General features: G+C 35.2%; 1 protein-coding gene across 1 annotated transcript in view; it reads right to left on the reverse strand.

Annotated features, from left to right (window-relative positions):
- ANKRD32 (ankyrin repeat domain 32) overlaps positions 1-24,841 on the reverse strand; it is a gene marked incomplete at its 5' end in the record, with an annotated part of 37,349 nt that extends 12,508 nt beyond the window's left edge. Inside the window, 10 exons of the mRNA XM_009572846.1 lie at positions 5,971-6,136; positions 6,834-6,971; positions 8,373-8,539; positions 9,108-9,266; positions 13,055-13,108; positions 14,520-14,651; positions 19,407-19,569; positions 21,919-22,162; positions 24,497-24,572; positions 24,728-24,841. Of these exons, the coding sequence (XP_009571141.1) occupies positions 5,971-6,136; positions 6,834-6,971; positions 8,373-8,539; positions 9,108-9,266; positions 13,055-13,108; positions 14,520-14,651; positions 19,407-19,569; positions 21,919-22,162; positions 24,497-24,572; positions 24,728-24,841 (1,413 nt within the window). The remainder of the gene's footprint in view (positions 1-5,970; positions 6,137-6,833; positions 6,972-8,372; positions 8,540-9,107; positions 9,267-13,054; positions 13,109-14,519; positions 14,652-19,406; positions 19,570-21,918; positions 22,163-24,496; positions 24,573-24,727) is intronic.
- Between the last annotated feature and the right edge of the window lie 150 nt (positions 24,842-24,991).

Raw genomic sequence — 24,991 nt, forward strand, 5'->3', positions numbered from 1 at the left:
TGTTAAGCTCTACTTGATTTGGTTTGCCCCTTGCTTTAGTGTATCATAATACTTTATTGTAGATGAACTGTGAGATCTCATAATAAAAAAAAACCGAGAACATTGATATGGCATGTGAACAACATGAAAATAATTTTTTTCAACTAAAATTTAAATATTTTAAAAGCTACATTACTCCCTATCTTCTGAGGATTCAGGAATAGAAACTGAAGAACTAATTTAAAACATCTGAAATGCATTTAAATTTCCCTTAAGTATGCATACCTCTTTTATCATCGGACCCCAAAGCAAAATACTGGGTGAATAATTTAATTCCATCGATAGTTCTTTGCAGGAAATAAATTACACAAATGCAGCAAATAAGCACAATTTTAGAGGTAAGTGACGGTATCAAGGACATATATGAGGTAGATATGGATGTAAAGCACAAGTACGTACATTCTTTTTCTTGTTTCTAAATCACAAGGTTGTATTACTTCACCTATGAAATATTTTCAAGGAAAAGGTGGGGAGCGAAAGCTTACTCTGAGGCAGCAGATTGAAATAATGACTGTTAAAACTGCAAGTATTAATAATGCTTCGCAGTCAGATATATAGCTGCTTATTAAATGTGGCTGATACACCAGTTGCAACTACGTTTGTTCAGCTACGTATCTCTGCACACTGACAAAGACAAACCAGATACTGCCAACTGGTGTAGGCTTGGTTGACATTTTAGTAAAAAAACGGTAGTACAAACCAAGAGCTTCTTCTTCTTAATATTTTGAAATAAATGTTTCAATGCTACAAATGAAGGGGAAATGCTCTAATTTACTGAAAATTATCATCTGTTCTAAAAATATTCAAATATTAACATCTTAAAAATATTTTCATTTTCAACCACAAAACAATACGAACATAGTAATGAAAACACATGCAATATTAAAAAGGAAAAAGCAGCAAGCATTTCCATTAAACATGGGAATTGCTACCATGTATGACAAAACATCATTGTGCACCTAAATAGCTTTTGCTATCAAACTCAAGAGACTAAATTTTAAAAAGAAAAAGTCTCTTCTACTGCTTTACAACTCCACCGCTGGTTTAAAGCTGCAGTTTTTCTGAAGTTTAGATGCTATTTTTAATTACCCAACTAAAGGGAAAATTATCAACAAATTAAAAAAAAATTTCAGCAACAGTATTTTTAGAATGTAAGAATAAAGTCTTACAAAGCTAAGTGACCTCTGTACATAAATCAGTGAAAAAGTAAATGCACAGGAGCCACCTGATTTTTTTGTAGATATAGAAAAGCAATATTCAGAACATTGTATGGAAACTCTTATTCCTGGATGTAAAATAACAAGTTACCCGTATAAATGACATGAATTGCTATCTTACTAACAAATGCAATTTTGGATTAAATAAAAACACATTTAAATGAGAGCGTTTTGTTTACACTGTCACATAATGGTGTGACTACTGGTCATTGGAACACGAGCCTTCAGTTAACAAAAATTGAGACTACTCAGAAACCACTGATTTTGGTTCTATCATTTACTACTTCAATCTTTAATCAAACTTGAATGTATTTTTAAAATTCCTAAAAATAATGTACTACTACAAAACATAGTATTTCAAATTGTGCTGAGAAGATTCTTAACAGAACTGAAATATTATTCTTCCTTATAAACCCAAGTGTACCAGGTCTGCCAGGCATGGAGTTAATTTTCTTCATAGCAGCCCTGTGCTGTGTTTTGAATTTGTGCCTTGAACAGTGTGGCTAACACAGGGATGTTTTGGCTATTGCTGAGCAGTGCTTGCACAGCGCCAAGGCCTTTTTTTTTCCCCACTCTGCCCCCCAGCAAGTGGGCTGGGGGTGTGCAAGAAGCTGTGAGGGGGCACAGCCGGGACAGCTGACCCAAAATGACCAAAGGGATATTCCATGCCATATAAACATCATGCTCAGCAACAAAAGATCTCCTGGGGAGAGGAGGAAGGGGGGACGTTCGGAGTTACGGCGACTGCCTGGCCAAGTAACCACTATGTGTGATGAAGCCCTGCTTTCCAGGAAGTGGCTGGACATCTGCCTACTGATGGGAAGCAGTTAGTAAATTCCTTATTTTGCTTTGCTTATGTGTGCTGCTTTGCTTTACTTACTAAACTGTCTTTATCTTGACCCATGAGTTTCCTAGTTTTTGCCCTTCTGATTCTCTCCCTCATCCTGCTGCGGGGTGGGTGAGCGAGCGGCTGGGTGGGGACTTACCTGCCAGCTGGGGTCAACCCACTACACCATGCACAGCAAATTAAGTGAGATCCAGTTAAACCTTTTTTCAAAACTCTCTTCCTTGTTCTTATTCTTGAGAATCAAAGCTATCTCATGGAGAAAAGCACTGAAGTGGGAAGAGGCTGTTGACCCTGTTAGCATACAAAGGTCACATCACTACAACTGATGTCTGCCAGCGTAGGAAATGCAATTCCTACATTGCTGTTCCATTTAATGCTTTGCCAAGTCAAGTGCTACAGTGACAGAAGTTTCACAGTGTGTTTTAGTACATATAAAAGTTCCTATAGGAAAGCTTTTAAGTCATAGGAAAATTCGTTTTAACTTTTTTACTTTGAATTACAGAGTTATTTTAGAGTTGATTTTTAGAGTTCTTTTTCATGTGCTGTAGATGTTTTTAGGGTTATGCAGTACTCCAAAAGTGCCAAAAACATACTTGCAAGAAAGCTATTGGAAGTGACAGATAGACCAGTAAGACATTTAGTTCTACAAATTTACACCACACAAATCTATACCAGGTAATGATACCTGAAACATGGAACAAATCAAATTAGAAATATGCAAGATGATGCAACTAAAAAATGGAATTAATGCCTTTTTCACTCTTTTGTCAAGCTACGTAACACAGCTTTTTTTAAAAAACCACCAGTGGATCAGGGATGAAAAGCATTTCGGATACCATCTGTGACACTGTGAAAAGCCATGCAATAGTCAATGCCACTCAAAGCATTATAAGCAATATACACTTTCCTTTGTAAATTCTAAAACTGAATTAACAGCTTTGATTCAAGGAACCTTGACCAGGAGTTTCTGCATCAAACCTATTTAAATAATATAATAAATAACAAATGTTATTTATATTAAAATTATATTCAATCTTGATTTGAAGATCTCAAGTGATGGAAAAACTTCTTTTGGCAGTGCATTTTTAACTGCAAAGATAGTGTATCAGTTTTATTCCACCAAGTTGTCCCAGCAGGTTAACACAATGAGCGAGGGCGTCCAATTTCCTGTCACAAATTTTATTCTGGTACTTTTAAGATAAAGTAAATTCCATCTAACACAAGAAAGCAAATGCACTCATATATGTAACTTAAGCCTTTATAGCCCTACTTTCTTTTTCTTTTTTTCTGATGTAGGTTGTAATAGGCCTGAAAAGTGAAATACCTTCAGAATATATAAGCCAAGGAAACCAGTAACTCAGAATTTCAGCATGGATTTTCTCTCTTAAAACACTGTAACTGTTTCTGGATTGCTCTTTTTACACACACACACACGCGCACATACACAAACATGTTTACACACACAAAAAACATAATTTTGCAACAAATCAGCACTAGAAGAGAGGAAACATATATAGATATTTTCCCTCCACTCTAGTGCTGATTTGTTGCAATCTCTTTGAATCACAAAAAAAGATAATCTGATTCTAAAAAGCTAAAAAAAAGTAATTGCCCACTTTTACCACTTAGAAGATATGCCCAAAAAAAGAATTTAATTAAATTATTCATCTGTTTTTATTTACAGATATTTTCACTGGAGAATTGCATGGAAGTTTGATATATCACAATTGGCATGTTTGTTTCTTCCCAAGAGCTAACATGCCCATGTAAGCTGGGAAAAATGGTCATCCCTTTACACTGTGCTATAAAACACTTAATTTCTGTGCCCACGCAAATAGTAAGAATACCCAAAATCATTCCCTTCATTTAGGTTTCTGAATGGCCTTATGTGTTTCTTGCTAATGTGTTGCCTCTTAAGCAAACAGCTTTTAAAAAACAAAACTGGTAACAATGACTCACACACTAAGACAGGAAGGAAAATTTTGCACCCAATATGCTATATTTAATGACATGGAAATACTGTGGTTTTATTTATGCATCTCTAAAACAATAAAAAAAGGAGGAGAAAAGAAAACACAGTTCTGCCTGCATAGCTGGGGAAGATCTGCTCCTTTGGCTTTCTGAATGACCTTTTCAACTATATCATGGAATTTTAAACGGAGTCTCTGAATATATGGAAAAATCAGTACATCAAGTTTTAGTATAACAAAATTGAGAGTGCAGAAAGGGATAATAACAAGTTTTAAATGTAAAAATATGGTATTCTATTTCAGAGTTTATTTTTGCCAAAAAATGCAAAGGGAAAGAAAATGCAATATATAAATATGAAGTTAAAGAATAAGGCTGTGAGAAAGAACATACAACACTACAGTTACTACGAGGCAATAAGCTGCTTTTTAAGGCTAGAATTCATATCTGCAGGGATATTGTACATTACAGTGCATAAGATCAAAGTGGGAAAGCGATAGGTATCTGGGTTTTGTGCTGAAAGTACAATTCTTAAATATATGTATATAAAGAAAACAGACTCTAAACAAGAGGTAGGTCTCTATGTTTTACATTATGTTTTATTCTTTCTTTTAAGTTTATTTTTCTTACATGTACTACACTCTATCTGACACAAGTGATTATTCTGCTTATGCAAAGAATGGTTTATGAAAAAGGTATGGCTTACAGTGCTGGAACTTGTCAAAAGAAGGCACAGTAGAAAAAAGAAAATGGTGCCTACACTTAAACTGCAGATTCAACACCAGGAACCATATGAAAGCAGTCTCATTTTCCAAAGAAACAGAATGGCCACTGACACCAACTGAATGCAAGCCTGCTTGGTGCTCAGTACCTTTGAAAAGGTAGGTTGTTTAAATATAAATATGGGTATAGAAGCCTAATTTTAGGCACTTTTTAAATATCTTGACCAAGGATAAAAGGCAGCAATGTTTCAGAATGTCTTGCTTTGATAGCCCTCAAAAAAGGTAGGAGGTCTGGCTAGGTAAGATGAGTGAAGCTCTCATTATGTTTAATCTTTCTGCTTTCTTAACATAATGAAGAACTACTAGGTATTATATTGAAAGTGCTTTTTTCTCTGGAATACTTGATTTTCTATTGTTGTTCTGTTATTGTATTGAAAAAGTGAATGAAGTACCTATTTATTCTGTGCTTTCACAATAATTTAAAAGAGAACGCAGAGACAGCAGTAAGTTTGTATTTTATGTGAGAATCTAGAAGTCAAAGATGTTTCACAAGGCCTCTAGCTTCTGAAAAGAAAGAGGTGGTATAGAGGACACTCAGTATCTTTCAGGTCAATGTCCTGCTGGCCAGCAGGTCACAGAACAGCAATTAAGTTGCCTTCAATTCCATTTTTATGAAAAGACCTAGGGATGATACCAAACGAAACTAAAGGACTTGGGAAGAAAACTGGGGCATTTATTACAATAAAATAATGCTATCTGTAGAAAACAGCAAAAAACTATTAGTTTTGTTCGCTTTCTCCTTCCAACGTTTCCTGAATACAATCACTGTAAAATAAGATAATCACCTCTTTCGTTACACCTTATTGTTTGACAGGATGTGTTAAGCTGGTGTCCCTAATGACTACAGTAATACCTGCTGGTAAGGGCATGTGAACATCTGAATGTAGCCAACAAGCTACTCATGACTCGTTTCTTCTCTACAGATCAATATGAGAATCTTATGGATCAATTCACTTCCTTTAGTGGAGCAAAAACCAGCATGCTTCACAACAAAAGGCAGCTATAACAAGCAGCTGTGATACTTACATATAATTCCTCACAAAGGGATGAACAAAGGAACGCCTTTAAAAAAAAAAAGTTGGTCTTCATTATTTTAAAGTATAAAACTCATACTCACATCATTTTTTCTGTTCAATTCTCTATGGGAAAGGATGACCCAATCTGCTAGAATATTTATGTGTTTGGTAAAAAGCACTGAGGTTTCGCTTCCCAGCCAAAAGGTCTTCAGAAGAACTGTCTGTGGCATGACTTGCTGATGCTGTGAATTGGTCCCTTCAACCAAACTGTAAAAAAAGAAAGTGAAAAACCCTAAATCTTTGTGCCACTTTGATTACTATAGTTACCAGACAGAAACCTTGTCTTCTGTCAAAACACACACAGGTTTGGCAATTTTTAAGGATGGAAAGATCAGACACAATTTCTGATGAATAATAAGTAAAATAATGATGACTATTACAGTCAGACTGAAGGAATTCTAATATTGTGCTAATATTACATAAAGTAAAGGCTGCCTTTACTATATAAAGGCAGAGCAAAAGCAAGACTTTTTTTATACTTCATAAACTAAAGAAAGATAATTGTCTCCCTAGCAAAAGATAACCGGTAACTGAATTTAAAAAAAACCACATCAGTATGTTCAAAATGCTGCTTGTCTACCTTAAAGAATGAATACTGAAGTATTGCAAGGCTACAAATACAACTTTATGAGCAAAATTAAATGCTTACTGAAACTTGTACTATAGTGAAGTAATAGGCTGGGAAAAGTTAGAGGCCTTAAAACATGATTAGAAAAAAAGGTATACAAATTAAAATAAACAAACTAAGAATTGAGAAATAGAAAAGGAATTGCTGAACTGCCATCTCTGTAGAACAGTATCTTATTAGGGACATACAAAAATCAGGATACAACCTGCTGTAGATACAGAAATGCATGTGAAATTGTGAAAAAGAAATAAGAAAGTATTACCCTATAAAACCTACCTTTTTGTCAGAAACTCTACTTCAGCTTTTACTAAATCAAAGAAAAACTTCAATAATGTTTTGTGAACTATCCTCTGTTCATCTCCACTCCCTGAAACTGGGACTGCATGACAAATGGTTTTGCAATAAAGGCAAGACCTGAAAAATAAACACCGAAAAATCCATTTGTATGACAGAAATCATAGTCTGATCTATGGGCAAAAAAGTCAGCTTCGATTTTTGACAATTTTGACAAGGAAATTCCTTGCTCCCCAAAAACATTCATCATTTTAAAGGCTAACTTTCTCGTTTTAAAGCTGCATTTTCAAAAAAAAATCAACATGTTTGTGACTGGGGCTTTGTGTTGTAGGTGAAGATTTTGTATTATAGTGTAAACTAAGTAATTTAACCGTATTTGATTTTTCTGTCTCTACCTGAGGTAATGTACAATTACTGAATTTAACGGAACTTCTTTAAAATCCTTTAATTACAAGGTAGTCTTGTAATGTATTTTATAGACATTGTAACATCCTAAAAACCTTAGTTCAGACAACAGTTCACACACACTATTTGACAGGACTACAGTTTGTGATCAAGTCTAATGATTGTCTAACATGATGGAGATAATCTTGAAGTAAAGTACAAACACATTTTTTTGGCTAGAATTTTGAGTACTGGAACCACCAGGTATACAACTGCTAGGTATTCACATTCTGCCAGTAAGTACTAAAAGATAAAATACTTTATCTAAAAGATAAATTCTCTTCCATTCCATGTAACATGTTCCTAATAAAAACTATTAATTGTCCAATTACAATGATTCAAGTACAGTGATTCAATGCCCTTCAAGACTATAGACATGCTTACAATTATACACATTCATATATCTGTAATCACAGTTGTATCAAAGTATTTAAATGTTACTTAAGATTTTATGACAGTAATAAGCGGAACAGTTTCTCTTCCAAATGAATGCAAAAATTAATGTCTATTGATGTAAATTACAAAAAATGACTTCTCAAGCTAAACCATAGACTAATTACCCAAACGATTCCTATGTACTGAGTCTTCTATTTGTAGATGTATAAGATATAATCAGACTTCCTAAACAAGATGTTAAAGTTTATGATTAAAATCAAAATACAACATGAAGCTTCATGTTTGGTAAGATAAGACTGGAATTTGCTTTGTACCTGCAGATATATATGTGTGTGTGTATATATATACACATACACATCAGAACAGCAATAACACATAGATTACTGTATTTTGTGGAAAGCTTAAAAAATAAAATAAAGAGTTTTTAAAAAAGGAAGGAGGACAAGAAAATGTAAATTTTTTCCTTTCCAAGAAAACCCGCTCTGCCTGTGAGCTAACACTTAGTGAAACATAAAGTGAAAGGTCCAAATCTCAGTTACAATTCTAGACCTTCACATACAGTTAACCTGTTCTGGTGAGTATGTGACTTTGATACAATAGAATTCTAACACTCCTCCCCCATCCCTGAGTTTGGAGTAACATAGCAACTATTGCATCCAACACCTCATTACACTTTCTTACCTTACAAGCATCTCTATCAAAGACCATGTGCCTTTCTTACACATAGGACACTGAAGAAGATCCAAATAATACTTTAACATAGATGGAGACTTCCAAGGAGGATCATGTTGGAGAATAAGGTACAAAATGTGATGAAGTTTAGCATAAAATACTGCATCGGTATTTCCCTGTAATAAATTGAGAAAATAATGTTGGCTCCATACTGGCCAAAGATCCATAATGACTAAGAGTTTATATATTTTCTTTATTCCTTACAATCCCAAGAGACCAATTTAATCAGTGAAGTAACATGCAATTTAATGCATAACTACAAGCAGCAAAATTCAGAGTTTACAAAAAAAAGGAAGGAAAAAGGAGAGCTTGCTCTAGTGTGATATTCCAGCTGAATGCATCACTGCTTAGAACACACCTTACTCTCAGTTGAGCTCTCTATCTGTGGCCTACTAGGTTAAAAAAAAGTCACAAAAGTGCTGTTTCTGAAAGCAACAAAAAAATTCTGGGCCAATTCTTCCACAATATTTAGAGCACTACATTCATACGGCTTGTAAATAAATAATAATTTTTAAAAACCCTTAAGTATTAAATTCTTCCTTTCTTAACACAAACACATTGATGAACACAAAGTGAAGGGTGAATACATCACTAAAAACCACTAAATACAATGTCAGAAGCAAAGATCATAATACTTCAATTTCTTGCATTAATATTTACAATACTTTAGTCTTCATCTCTCACCAATAGGACATATTCTAGAAGAGAATGAAGAAGTTGCACAGGAGGTGTAGAGTACTTTTGACCAGCAGCAAGTTCTGCGATTACATCAGGAAATAAATATTCTTCCACTAATCCTTCAAGTATACACCATGTGCCTCTGGACAGATGAGTACTTTTAACCTAGGAATGAGATATCTTTGTAAGTAAAAGAACAGCTTAATAAAAAAAACTTATAAGAGCTAACAGGAAATCTCGAAGTAAAATGTTGGTAATCTAATAAAACAGGGAGAAGATTATAAATTAAACCAGAAATATTACTTATTGCCTGATCCAATAAGCTGCTGCCATCTAGAAAGGCCTTCACTCTTACTGAACTGGGCTTTCATTGAAAAGATAGTAGGTTTCAGAATGTGCTTCTCTTCTTAGAAGATCTGAATACATCTAACCTTTTAAAAAACAAATTACAATTCACACACTCAATAACTTGTCTTAATTTATTCTGGAAATGTATGCAAAGAAGTGTTAGTATTTCCAAAAGTGCAGAGTACATCCCACAGTATATGGCTGGAGCAGTAAGATAATTAGTACCACTGAACAGCTAAAAAAATTAGAGAAAAAGGTAAAATCATGAAATACATCATTTACAAGTACACACTATAAAACCATACACCATGTAACTGTTTTATCTCCCTAGTTCTCCTATTCCCATATAGCATGTCAGAGAAGCAGCTAATGCTACAGATAGCACAGGTATTGATCCCAGTGGATTTCAAAGCTCTGAAGATCTTCTTAATGGTACAGGGCTTCTTTCTTATTCTCTGCCACTCATGACAGCAAAACACTTAATTTTGCAAGCTTTCAGAGGACCCAGAAGGATCTCATGGCTTTCATGAAATGCGGTATCGGCCCTGCAATTTCCCTGTTATTGTCTGTACTCTCAGCTTTCCAAACCTTTATTTGCACCAATTAATGATACGAAAGAGGAGCTATTGAAGATCTCAGCTACACTGCTATTTACATCTTTCCTCTAGTCCAGGTTCAAGCCAAAGCTGAGATGCACAAACCAGTTGCAATCATATTGCTAACTGAAGCACAACTCCCCTCTGCCTGGTAACTTCTACTTTGAAATCCAGCTATTTTGTTTGACAACACAGCCTCAGGCTTTGGTAAATGCAAAGAAACTGGGATAGGGAGTCACAACCGAGAGAAGCAGAGTCAGGAAGATCACTGATTGGACTGCTGGGAATTAAACAGCTACATTAATTTATTGTTGCTTTAGTCCCTGACAATTTGTGGTCTTTACGATCTCTGCCAAAAAACCTGGCTCCTAATGTACGTTAGATAAAGCTACTCAAGACATCCTACCAATCGTTTTAAAATTTAAATTAACACAGACTTTGAGTCCAATTGTGGTTTTGAGGTTGACGGAGTATGCTGCTATTAGCAAGACAGTTTCCAAAAATGTTTCATTGTGAAATCATTAGAAGATCAGGTCAAACCTGAAAAAACTTCTGAAAGAAATTATAATCATAATTAAATCACAGCTAAAGTCTCAGTGAATGAGCTCCACCTTAGCATTAGATATTTAGTTTCTCTACAAATGTTTCATTTCTCAGATTCCTAATGTATGCCGTTGTTACATTAACAATAAATAAAGCCACTCATCTAGACAATTTTCTTTTAATCAAGTCTTTGTGCATCTGGTGTTTGCAACTCACATGTATTTAAATTTTCTCATTCATACAGGCACTATTGAAACCTTCACATTATTTCCTTTGGAAATAATGGTTGCATTCATACTTTTGTAATGTTAATTATATGCAAACAGCACATCTAAAGAGCAATCATAAACTTTTTAACGGTAGTCAAAGAACAACTCTGTCGCCTGGATTTAAGATGTGTCAAGATGACTCAGTATATTGTGCATGTAGAAGCACATTACTACTGGCCCTCATCTGGTGATCGTATTCTGATTGAAACTTGTATCTCTTGAAAATTCTGGTACTAGAAGAACAGCAACATCAATGCATTACTTGGAAAGTACACTGAAACAAAATTATTTTGGGAGAGTGTGAGGTCTTTTGCATTACATTCAAGATAAGGAGGAAGTGGAGAACCAGTTTTCAGCATATTTGTAAGGGGTAAAGAAGGATGATAGAAAACTTGAGATGATGAACTTTTTTCAGTATCAGGAGACACCTTTTGTAGGGCCTTAATATTCAATAAGCTGTACAAAGCTCCACTGGCTCACATTCTGGCTGATGAGGAACTAGCGGATTCTTGTGAAGCACTGCTGGTACAACCATGAAAACTTTAAGCAGAAACAAATGAAAAATGAAGGTCCACAGAGAGTAAGCTGTGTTTTATATAGCATAATGTGGAAGAGAAGCTGACAAAAGAGAAATAAATATTTTAGGGAAGATGATAGATAACCGAACACTTGGCTGAGTTAAGCCTTCCTAGAAGATGCAGACTGAGATGACTGAATATAGTATGTAGTTCTAATCTGTTAATTTAGTTCATAGGTTTTATTTTACTTCACTAGTATTATTGGAAATGTTTATCGGAGCTGTTTTTAAAAGCCATAAATATACTGCCTATAAAAGTCCCATATCAGATGCAAAGGCTAGCAATGGATATTCCACAAAGCAATAAAAGACAGTGGCAGATCATGCATAAGGAAAGTCTTAGAATTAGGCTTAAAATTTCCAAACAAAAAACTGTATTATTATTAGGAGTACAGAATAACAATTTCAGCTTACATGTGTTACGAAAGCTAAAGTTTTTTTCCCATAAACTCGATAAACTAAATATTAACATTAAATTTCAATGCAAATCTGTGCAGTAACAGAAATGCACACAGCATTTTGCCTATTAATGGCAGTGTTGGACAATGAGAAAGGCATTTTAGTGCTCATATATAAAAATACTTTTCTCCTCCCTTCCTTATCGTGTCAACAGAAGGAAATCAAATAAAAAGAGATTTCTGTGAAGCCTGAGAGCTCGTTTTGTCAGACTGGGACCTCATTTATATATCAAGTAACTATTTATGTAGTACAGCTCATGAAGATACCAAATCTTCAGCTACCAAGAAATACAGGAAGCTAATAGATATTCTTTAAGTGTTTCCTATTTTAACTTTTAAATAACAGAAGTTACCATATAAAGTACAGTAACTCATAGCTACTATGTATAATGCTTTTTAAGTACTAAGAGGCAATGTTTCAACATTATTTAAAGATTTATTCTTAGTATTACAGATAGAAAAGGGAAAATTTTGGAAGTACTTACTTATTTAAGATAGAACAAAGACTTAATAAAACCTGTCGCTGACCTGTACCTGATTTATGGCATGTATTTGCTTAACGGGAAGAAAAAAGAGAAATTAACTAAATAGTATAAAAAAAGAAATTAAGTCGAAGTAATTATGAAAACAGGACTGGAAAACAATGTATTCTACTTGCAGTCTGTGTTTCAGAAACCTGCATGATGATGTTTAAGGTTTATGCTGGAAGAACAACTACTCTTTCTTTCTACAGTGAGACAACCTTTAGCTGAACTCTGTCCCTATTAGCAAAAACACATGAGCACTGCAAGAAGTTGTGTGTACTTTCTCTGTATTGCCACTGCATAAATACAGTGCTTGAATAGTTTAAGATGCTCTACAACACATTAGGGCATCTTTGCTTCTTTTCTTCTAACATTAACAGGTAAAGTTCTCTTAACCAGCAGGATTAAAGAGTTTCTTTGTAATAAAGGGGACAGTACTGAAAGCATTGTAAGAACGAACAAAATTCAACAGTATTCCAATGATGCTCTTTAATGCTTTAATAATTATTAGAGTTTTGGGTAACATAAATATTTTTAAAATGTTTCTTCAATAGCTAATTTCACAATGAAAGTATGTTTGCCTAACTTCATAATAAAATTCCATATATGCAACATGCTGTCTTTGTGAGAATCCTTACCTCTGGACTGCATTTATTCAGCTGGTCTTTTTGAGCAAACCTGTGCTTAACGGCCTGTAAAACAGGATAAAGTCAACCTGCACACTAGATACCAATAAACATATTCAATAAATACTGTATAAACCCCCCCAAAATGGCAACTTCTTTTAAACACAGTTCAAGCAAAACATTCAACATAGCAGTCTATTTATGTTTATCTTTTTAGTATTTGGATGGCAAAATTATGAAATAGAGGATTAGTGACCCTAAAAGGAAAATAATATGTGCAATTTTTTCTGTTATTCTCCACTTCTTGTTTATGTAAAGACAGTTTTACTAGATTTGGCCCACTCAACCACATTAAAAAATATTAAGTGTTTTCAGTTTTTCTATGGCAAAATGCAAACTTTGCATTCCTCTTGCAAGCTACCTATAATGTAGGTGCAAAAATGCAATTACTGTTACTGCTATATTTAGTTATGGCCTAGCATTACAATCTTACTCATACATATTTCCAAAAAAGTCTTTTAGGAGAGACTGTCTTTAGGATTATGATTACTGCATCTGCACATAACTACATAATAGTTGAGGGAAAGATAATCTCGTAAGAAGTGCACTTGTGTGTAGTATACATGAAAAGTCAAAGGCATTTATTTTTTAAACATCTGGAGGGTATAGTCTTGATAAAACGTCACTGATAAAAAATGTAGCATTTGAAGATGTATAGATTTAAGCAGCGTGAGTCTTCTATGTGTTAATCTCGAGTTTAAACATTGCGTATATTGAGGACTTAAAAATTCTAATTCTTTTGCTACTAAGAACTTATATTAATATACATAGAGGACCTGATTTTGCAGTTACAAAATCATACAGCGCTTCATGTAAGCTCCTACAAAAAAACTTACACACTATCATCTGCATCACTGTAACTTACAGAGATAATATATCCTAACTCAAAGTAATTAATTGCTTTTTCCAGATATCAATTAATATTTTTAATTACTAATGTAGCACATTTCTCAGGATTAGATATGTGACAACGTTAAAACAAAGGAGTGCATTTAGCTCTAGTTTTTACTTGTAATAAAAAACATTGATATGAATCAACAAAATACTTGCTCTAGGATATGGTTAGTTCTAAAAATGTGTTTGTGTAATTCAGCTAGGTCATAGAAAGAGAGTAATCCAATGACATTTTGTTGAACAATATTAGGTACTACTTATCTCATATATTATACCAAGATTTCAAGTAGTTCGTGATGTCTTTCACACACCCATGCCTACCAATTACCACTACTAAATTATATTTTAGCTAATGGTAGATGTAGTAAATATGGGATTATTAAACACTGCAGGTTAAAAGGCATTATTACTATTTCAAAAGATGTTAAAATATCTACTTTATTAGCTCAGTACTATAATGAAAGATAAATTTAGTAATATACATTTTACATTTTCTGCTAAGAAAGCATTAATTGTTACTTACCGCAGCAAAATACATATGTCTTATAACAGCATTTTTCACTTCAGCAAGCTGCATGTTAGACTTGATTTGGTCAGTTTCTTGTGCAGCCAGGAAATGGTTCATTTGGATATCTTCAGTATTTTGTATTTCAGTCTGTGCAGAGGAAAAAAATACCACTTTTCTTTAGTTTCAAAGCTAATGCTCTAAAACAGCTTTTATGTGCTAAGTCTTTCTATACATTCTATTGTAAACCCTTGTGTGCATATGCATGCTTATGTAGTTGTTCAAGGGTCCTCATTATGTGCCAGATAAACAGCTGGTGATTTGGAAACAAACCACTGATGTTGTAGGAAGCTATAGCATAGGAATTATCAACGTAAGCCTCCCCATAATTATTTTACTCTTGACTTTAACTCTGACTCAATCCCTGTGGCTGAAACAAGAACTGTGTTTCCATAATGGATTCTCTCTTTGGACTTTTGAAAAACTAGAACCAAAGCCCATATCTTTTCAATTAGTCAAAAATGTAGCAAGGATTTTAAAGACATTTCTTCATCAATTTCACTATAACCATGCATTCATTTTATAAAGGCCACTACAATGAAATCTTCTCAGTTCTTGCCTATAAGCCTGAACTAAACTAGTAATTTAAAATTTAAAATCTCTTTTTTTTTTTTAGTAATCTAAGTCCACCTATTGTTTCCAGCTATTTCTTCAGCACAGGGAATGAGGAAGTATTTCTCAAACTAGTTTACAACTCATTCTGAAAAGACTCCCAGCAAAGCCACAAGATAATTTTTGTTAGTAAAAAATAACTACAAAAAAAATTTAAGTTATTTCAGGATATGAGAACAATACGTTTCAGTGAGAGTTTTAATGTACGCTTTTCATCAAAGATACACAGACTAAGAATAAAACACCATCTTTCTTCAGGCAAATACACATGTAACTACAAAACCAGCCTCCTCCTCCTGTGTGATGAGTTAAGAACAGGTGAAGTGTTCCCCTTGGTCACAGTACTGACCAGTATTTTTTATTGTGAGCAGGTGTGGAAGGCTTGGGGTAGCTTGCCTTCCAATTCAAACATCTAAATCTGACGGGTAAATCAAGTATGGGAAATATGGGAAATAACAGCAGGCAAAAAACCACACTAGCGCATGCAATGATAAGGTGCAAGCCATGAACAGCTTATACTTCTAAGTTTTCAAGATAACATTTCAAACACTGCACGTTCCATCCTGTTTTCAGACTTTCCCTTAAATGTATAATTCAAACCAAAAGCATTTGGCATGTGCATAACTCTATTTCTAAACAAATACTGAGTTTGTTGCACATTACAGAAGAGTTAAGTATTTCTGGTAACTTGAAAAGAGCTCTAAATAGCTTTTGATGAGCCAGGGATAACTGAACTCTGACGCATTAACTAGTCTTTACTTGTGGCACTTGCTGCAGATTATTTTCAAGATGCTTATAAAAATACTTATATTTAAATAATTTATAGCACCATCTTGGCAAAATCTTATGAATTCCAGCATGAATCCAAGAAAGCATTTAAAGTCTCTGTTTAAATTTAACTATGAGACTAGGTTCCTAAAATCATGCATGTGTTTTAATATCTTGAACCAATAAATTTGACACCTTGTAGAATCAAATCATTAATGACAATCCCACGAAGTATTTTAACACTAGAGTTATGAGGTTGAGATTACAAGAACGGATATTGAAATATAAAGATGAAGAAAAGACTTCGTTCAAAAAAAATCACAAGAATAGGCTCAACGTCAGTGCAGTTCCACTGAAAAAACGACTGTAATACTGTCTTACTGAATTCAGCATCTGGACATACGTGTGGGTGTTTAGGGGAGGAAGGGGGCTATTTATTATAGCAGGACTACAAATTTACAAAGTTGGAACATTCTAATGAATTATGTGCCAAGTACTTCTGGGAGGGAGAGAAAAGAGCATGTCCATAACATTCTTCGATAAAGCCTAATACATTTGGACAAGTGTTGTGATTCGATTGCCTATGTTTTACTCTTTTCCTTTTACGAGAGTAGGAGTCTTGGCAGTTTTCTGAGTTCTTTAGATGCATTTAAATAGAAAGCTAATGCTCTCTTGGCCTCTGAGGTGAGTTACTTTAATGAAATCTAAGAAAAAAAGATATGTGCAAGTTAATGGACTGGTTAAGATGGAAACCTGTTATCACACCTGGGAGGAATTCAGGGTGCATAGCAAGAAACACTTTATTCTCATAGAGATCAATAAAAGGTGAGGTAGCCATAAAAACTTGAGACTCGTTCCTCTATTAAATGTAAATGTCTATCTTAGCTGAAAGGTGTAATAGAGAACAGTTTCCCTGAACAAGTTTCATTAAGAGAGTAAGCACTAGACTGAGATCCCATGTGGATGTGTGTTTTATTCAGGGTCTAAACATTAAGACCTTTCAACCCCCTTCTCACCCTTTTGTAACGGCTTTGCTGCTCATTAAAACAGGAAGAGCACAGTATATGCTTTGACCTGAAGAATCCAAAGGATTTTCAAATGAAATAGGTTATTCCTACTGTGTAACAAACACAGCTTTAGCTCCTACTTGCTTGCAAAGCTAGTATTTTCAATTTGCAGTTGACTAAAATCACCCTGTCATCTGAGGAACTAACTACCAGACTAAAGGAATCTTCTGAGGGCTTTGAGTAGTTCCAGGTCAAAATGCTAAGAAGTTCCGAATAGTGCATCTGAGTCAATGGTGAATAGTGCATCTAGTAAGCAAACAACTATGAATCATGAACGCATCTCTCTCTCTCTCTCTCAAAGGAAATAGTAAAAGAAAATTCTAGTTCTAGTGAATTCCACACATACAAGAAAATTCACTCAATGGTGACATGTCCCCTCAGAGTTCAGATGGAAAGATGAAAGAGGAAACAAGCTGCTTTTCTTGCTCTGACTTATCTTTTGCATCACTGTAAATTTAACTCCTGATCCAATTTTGGAGCTGAATGGTAAACCTAATAATCTGAACCATTTGATACTGCACTAGATGCCTCATCTGGCTTAGCCATTCCAAAAAAAAACCCCTCTGTCTCTCTGGAATGATGACATTTAATGTGGTTTCCCTCTTCAAATAAGGTCCATCCAGGTCTTCATGTCTTAGTGGATCTGATGATGTACTGTCTCATGTTCTCATTTAGCTCACAGAAGAAAGCTGCTATAGGGACTTTGGAGAATCCTCTTCTACCAACCAAGAAATACAGAGCTTGCATTCTCAAGAATTTAACTACTTTTGACTAGTAAAAGAGAAAGAAGAAGTTGTTTTGTCATGCATGGCAACAGGTTTTCTAACATGGAAAGAGACAAAGTTGAATCTAGTCTTTGCACATGTGAGCATCATGTGATTTGATTTGTAAGGACTCATTAACATTATCTGAAACATAGACAATTAAATCCCTTCTGACTCCATGGATGAGAGTTCCTGCAAATGGAGAAGCATTACAGTGTATAAACTCTTGGTATATGAGACATCCTTAACAAGTTTTCTTGGCGTGTTAATCTATTCTCATAGGGTTGCTGATTCCTTACAGAATCCTTTATTTTAAATTCATTTTATTTAATTTTGTCTACACGTACGGAATGATCTTTCTACAGTAATGGAGAGTTAAAGGTACACTCAGCAGTTCATACAACTATTTCAGGAAATTGTAATTCTTGCAGCATCAAGCTTAGTGCATTGATTAGAAAGGGAATATAGGTGACTCGTTTACATTAGATTCCCAGCACACAAATAGTCTGAGTGAATTTCCTCTGCTTAGTATACAGTCCCCTTAAAAAATTCACATTGCAACCACCAGTTCTTCCCAGCCATGAAGGATGGCTAGCAAACTGATTTCAAGTTAAGAATTTTAACAAAATAATCTACAGATTATTTTACCATAGTCTATCTATAATGTTATGAAAAGAAGGTAGAGTAACTGAGGTCAGTTGACATTGACAAAAGAAGTGATTACATTGATCTTGAAGCATGAAGATACCATTACAATACAGCTTAATGGTGTGTGCCAAACCCAGAAAAAAAATACATATTCACATACATAGGTAGACAGATGGATAGATACATACACACATTTGAAATCCTTACCAAATAAAGAGAATATAAATCAAAAATAATACTTTTTCCCCCTAGTATTTTATGAATAACTGTTTAGTTGATGGTCACCTACACTGGAACTTCCTCCTGAAGTCTAATTAATTTTTCCAGTAATAGCAGCACAAAGCAGGAGCCAAGAAAGAACATGAAGAGGAAGAAGAAATAACATATGCTTCCTTGGTGTTACTTCTTCTGGTCTGAAACAAAACACTGCTTTTGGAAAGACAGTTTTTCTTTTACAGAATCACAGAATGGTTGAAGTTGGAATGCATCTCTGGAGGACATCTGGTCCAAACCCCTAGCCCAAGGAAGGCCACCTAGAGCCAGTTGCCCAGAACCATTCCCAGAGGGCCTTCAAATAGATGGACACTCCACAGCCTCTTTGGGCAACCTGTTCCAGTGCTCCAACACCCTCACAAGAAAAAAAAAAAAAAAAAAGTTTCCTGACTTTCAGACAGAACCTTCTGTGCTTCAGTTTGTGCCCATCGCCTCTTGTTCTGTCATAGGGTACCACTGAGAACAGCCTGGCTCTTTTCTTTGCACCCTCCTTTCAGGTATTCATATACATTCACGAGCCTTATCTTCTCTTGGATAAACAGTCCAGAATGAGCAAGTTGTACTACCTTTAATCAAATTACAAAACATTCAGGCTGATCATATTCCCCTCTATTATTAATGCTGCATTATTTACACTAATCAGTAAATCTGACATAAATTGCTAACAATGATAATGAAACACTAATTTTAGGTATCTTTTTTAATTCACTTACCTCAAAAAGGTAATCTCCTAGATACTGCAAAGGGTAGTATTGAGCTTCAGAGAGACATTTTTTGTTTTGTGTAGGAAAAATTTTATTGTTGATGAATATATGAGTTATATTGTGCTCTGCATTTTGAGATGAACATATGGTTGCCTTTCCAGCTTGAAGAACTCTAAATAAACATATTTGGAAAGATGTATTTACTGCATTATATTAATACTGCCCAAAGCTACATTATCATTACCAAACTACAAGCATGCAGGTGCAAGAGAATAATGATTCTAGATGCATGACACCACCCAACCTTCATTACAAGGATAAAAGGGTGCTTAATAGCCTTCAGTAAAGGAAAGAACCCATTTAACAAGACAGCCTTCTCTTCAAAATTTAACACTATTAATTAAAATCAATGTACACCTCCTACATATCTGATAGAAAGCTTTACCTGTGCACTTTTTCAAAGATCAAATTTGGTGACAGCAGCTATAATTTACTGCATTATGTCCCCCACAATGATGATGGTCTTTCAACTAAGTTGTACAATAAATTAAATGGTTTACCAAAAATGGAACACTGCTTTTCTGAACTGTAATGTGGTATTTTTATAATGCAAATACACTTTTTGACTTCATTTTGGAGTCATTTACAGCATTTGGTGCTGTCCAATATCATATACAGAAAAGAGATTTGTTTGTCTTTGGGACACCATTACATGTAAGAGTTTCCCCAGGGGCAATTTCCAGAGCTGTACTGCTGCAGCTATTCCTACCTTTTAGAAAAGATACTAGACAAAAAATGGTGGAAGAAATAAGGTCTATTGACATGCTGGATATGTGTTTTATTTTTCATAATCCAGGTATGTAAAAAGAAAATTATGCTAGTCTCAGACACTTACCCATCCAACAGTTAGGCACTAAAGGCAGGAAAAGCATAGAAGGGGGAAAAAAAGGCAGAGTGTTGTAAACATTAGAGATAAAATGAATCTTTCCCCAAAGCTACTGTGGCTTTTATGACAAAGAAAATGATGCTAGTCTCAGCCACTTACCCATCCACAGTTAGGCACTAAAGGCAGGAAAAGCATAGAAGGGGGAAAAAAAGGCAGAGTGTTGTAAACATTAGAGATAAAATGAATCTTTCCCCAAAGCTACTGTGGCTTTTATGACTGAAGACAGTACTTGCTGGAGACAAAAAATATCTGCCTTTCAGTATTTTCTGACTAACTAAAAGGATCCCCATATTGGTGTATGGGAAACAGTCTGGAAAAGGATATTCCTTAAACTGCCTGTTCACCTGTCTTGCTGATGTAGCTCCTGTTAAAGGTTAGTTCTACTGCGAACAGAGTTGTGCAAGACAGTGTTTCAAAAGCGTTATCATGAAGATCTGCTAAGTTTTTACAGAAAAAGAAACAGCATTTTCCACAAGTGTAGCAGGATGAGTGCACCTTTCTGCAAGACAGCACATAGTAAACTATTCCACCCAGCCAAGAAAACAGCATGCTTAGAATGTCTTCAATTGGCAAAATCAGAAGATGGTAACTTCCGCTACACCTCCCTTTGTCTTTAGGAACTGCGGACAGACAGGCATTCTGCAATGCAGCATGCAGCCCTGTACCATCATCAAGACGACAAACTGCACTTGTCTTCTTGCCCATGCATCTGTGGCACGCCCAGACCTGAGAAGTACTCCTAACTAACTGGATTTCAACAGAGAAGGCAAGTAGGACAGTATCTGCTCCTGCAATGAACCTAAAGCTCTAAAAACAGTGTCAGGGCATGTTTGCTTTTACTGTACCAGATGCAAACATTAATTAATATGCTCTGTTTGCGATTCAATGTAGTACTTAAGCCACGGAATCCAAATGTGTAGGAAGAGTATGGGGGGGTGGAAAAATGTAGTCCCAGAATTCTTGCACTTCAGTTGTTTTCCTTTTCTCTGCTTTTCCTTTGTACCTTTGTCCTTTCCCTTCTGAACTATCTGTATTTACATCCTATCAGAAACATCTGTTACAGTACAAATTAGGTCTTCAGAACTACAAGCAGCTGTTGCATAGAAGTGACACAAAAACTGATCAGGTCAGTCACAGTGTGGCCCAGCTCTGTAAGACACAGTTCACAGCTGGCTCAGGTCACCCACCCAAGTGAAATAATGTATCCTATTCCAGCTACCATTTGAATATAACATCCACACAAAACAAATGATTACTCATAAAAAATGTAAGCCTATGTATCTTCCCTCATGAACAAAGTTTCTGTAAGCAGTTTACTTAAGACGCAAACATATGCGAATGCGTGTTACTTTTGACACTATACTAAAAGAAAGTAAGAAAAGCAGTGATGTTAAAGATTTAAAGTCATTTTATTATTAAAAAGTATGGAAGTATATTAATGAAAATAATTCAGAGTTTGAAGAGCTGGAGGTTGTTATGGACCAAATTAACTGGGATAGAAGAACAAAAATGTATTCAACCATACAATAAGTGTTCAATCGTCCATTATTTAAGGTTTAAGACATATCCTCCTACCTTCTAATAGACGCCATTCGTTTATCACCTTTCTTAACAGGGAGGACAACTTTCCATCTGTGGAAGGCCCCTGGAGCACTAGAGTGTGTCAGTTCTTCGCGCCATCTTTTAGGTGCAGATTGCATTTGAGGTGAATAATGGGTGTCTTTTTCAATTTCATATCCCCATTCGTACGTTGTTTCACCAAGCCATCTGCCACTTTCGGCACTATTAATTATGTACTCCTTAGTTAGTATCCACTTTCCTAAAAAGCAAATGAACTGTCAACCACAAAAGATTTTTTGTGCAGACAAATGGCAATCAGCTGAAGATGTAATATAAAATTAACTTCAACCTTCCTTCTGCAAAGAAAAGCTGGAATTTTAAGTACCATTTTAAAAACTTCCTCCTACTACAAGAGTTCTCCTCTTCACATTTTAAAATCAGAAATCTCACAATGCCACTGAAAATGATCGTTTTAACGATGAAGTACCTTTTTACCCTTCCTAGATAAAATACTTGTCTATCTCCTCAAAAATCTGCAAATGGAATTTTTCAGCTTCCCAGATTTTGTTCTTATGACTTCCACAGAACCTTCCTTTATCCTTTATTTTTAATATCATTTGACACTTTCACAAATGTACTAAAATGTAGTGAACCTAAGAAATATTTTACCACCAATGATTAAAAAGAGGAATGAAGATTTTAGCATGTAAGCTGTTTCTTTTATATCTTCTTAATATTACTTGCACTGCGAGTGTAGTGAATACCAATATTAGGGGGATACGGTTTTAGACTTTTGTCTTTCCCCTTTCTTCTTTTCACATCCTTTTCTCTCATCCCTTGGCTCCACCTCCTCCGCCTCTCCTCTTTCATCTTCCGCATGTATGCTTTTGATACCCTATGTAATGATCTTCCCCTTTTTCTCTGTCTCTCTCTTCTTACAGGTTCAGGTCAAGAGCCGTGGTTAGTACCCTGCTCCTGTATTGAAACACTACCTACAGAAGATACCGCAAGAGAAATTGACTTGAACTGTGTGAACCTAATTGGTTTCACAGAACAGCAGGGTTGACTAGCAAAATGTCTCAGTGCAGGAGCACAGATGGTACTTCTACATAACCTAGCATAGGTACCAGTAGACTTATGACTGGAAAAGGTATGCTGTGCATAACCTGTATGTTAAAATCACTTTCATTTCAAAGTTTCCATCTCAAAACTTCTGTCAGCTAGGAAGTCCATGAAGACTGGCATCCTTGTTAGCATTTCTGTTCACCTCTAGGGAGTTCTAAACGGGTTTAAACATGATCTTTTTACACTGACTTGGGAAAAACTGCAGTAGGAATGAACACACTCTCTCTGCCATCAAGGGCAAGAGCAACAGTTATGCAAAAATAGCACCCCTTCCAAGTACTAGATGGTACTGGGGAAGATTTGCAAGTATAGAAACCTGACGGTTTTGCATTGCCATGTAGACACTACATCTATCGTTCCCACTCAGTTCAAGGAAACACCTCCAGATGTTTTAAATCCCGAAAAGTAAGAAAACATTAACTCAAAGGTTTGTAACAGTTAAAATGAAATGCTATGCCACAAATGTAACTGCACTTCCCTCGTGGAAAATATCTATTTCCTTTTTGATTACAGTGCAATCAGAATTTCAAGTTAGTACAACGAATCATCCATATATATGTATACACATCCCCTAAACTCTAGCAGCAATACATGATTGAAAATGCCTGCTAATATGGTATGTAAGTACAAATATGGAATGAAGAAACTTGTATCTTTAAACCCTAATCTATGTTTAGTTATTTCTGTCTGTTATCTCTTAAATTTAAGATTATCCATCCTAAAAATTGCTTTAACACTTTGGTATAATAAGCCATAGGGAAAATAAAGATCACGTTTAACCAGTTAACAGATTGGTATTGTGAAGTCTCATAGCTCCACAAGATTTTTTAAACTCACTGTAAAATCCTTCCAGGTAATCGCTCCATAAAGAAATCTTAAAATACAGAATTCTCATTCTGAAAGCATTTTAGTTGCTTATGGATGGGATTTCAGCATCAGGCCTCAAGTAAAAGCAAAGCAAGGGGAAAGACTAGAGGCTTGTGTCAGAATGGCAAAAGCCTGGTATTTTCTCTTGCTGCATAAACAGGAACTTACAGACAGTGACCTTTACCAGTGAATACTGTGTGTGGATTTGGTGTCAAAAATCCATGCTGACTACAGGTGTCCACACTCCCTCTGCCCCCTTTTCAAGTGATCCATTTTTAAGCGCCCATATCTTTTGAATATGACTTCATGATCTAACGAATATATAACAAAGCTTTCTGTTTGGGAACACATGCAGATTAAGTAAAGGAAGATGGCGGAATATGATAAAGGAATATAATTTAGGAAAAAATCCAAAACAAAAAGTACATCAGAACCTGAATATAATACTTTGTTAAAAATCAAGGTTAATGGAACACGAAGAATGAGGGTTCACAAGACAGTCCACTCACAAAGTGAAAACAGGTAACTAGAAACTTTTTAACAGTCCTTTCCAGTCCCACGTCATGATCGTATGAAATTTTACAGCAAATCTTTTACTCACCTGCAGCACAGGCAGCTAAGAACTTTTCACTCTTGCACAGCTTTTTTGCTATAAGATGCGTACAATTTCTGTATTTCTAATAAAACAAAAACAAAACACACTTGTAACACTGGAAACAGTTTAACTTTCTTGGCTATTTATACACAACTCTAAACTACCGCACAGTCCTTTATCTTAAGGCTCGCATTTTTTCCTTCTGCTCTAACCATCAGGTACTTCAGTGAACAATACCTTATTATCCAAAAAAACACAGTCCAGTTTGAACAGCCATTTGAGTAGTGCCTTTTTCTCTTGTTTTTTAAATCCAGTTAATTGGATTATCCGTTTCTGCCCGCCACTTGCCATCTGTTAAAAGAAAAACAAACAAAACCGAAACATTAACACACGAAATACATACCACAAAACGATGCTTTCACGATTTTAACAGTATTTCCCACTTGTTTCCGGAGAAAAAGGGAAAACACACCGCAAGGAATCAAATTTGAAGCCATCACT

Source organism: Fulmarus glacialis, unplaced genomic scaffold (assembly GCF_000690835.1).
Source record: "Fulmarus glacialis isolate BGI_N327 unplaced genomic scaffold, ASM69083v1 scaffold3802, whole genome shotgun sequence".
In the NCBI taxonomy this organism is placed as follows: domain Eukaryota; kingdom Metazoa; phylum Chordata; class Aves; order Procellariiformes; family Procellariidae; genus Fulmarus; species Fulmarus glacialis.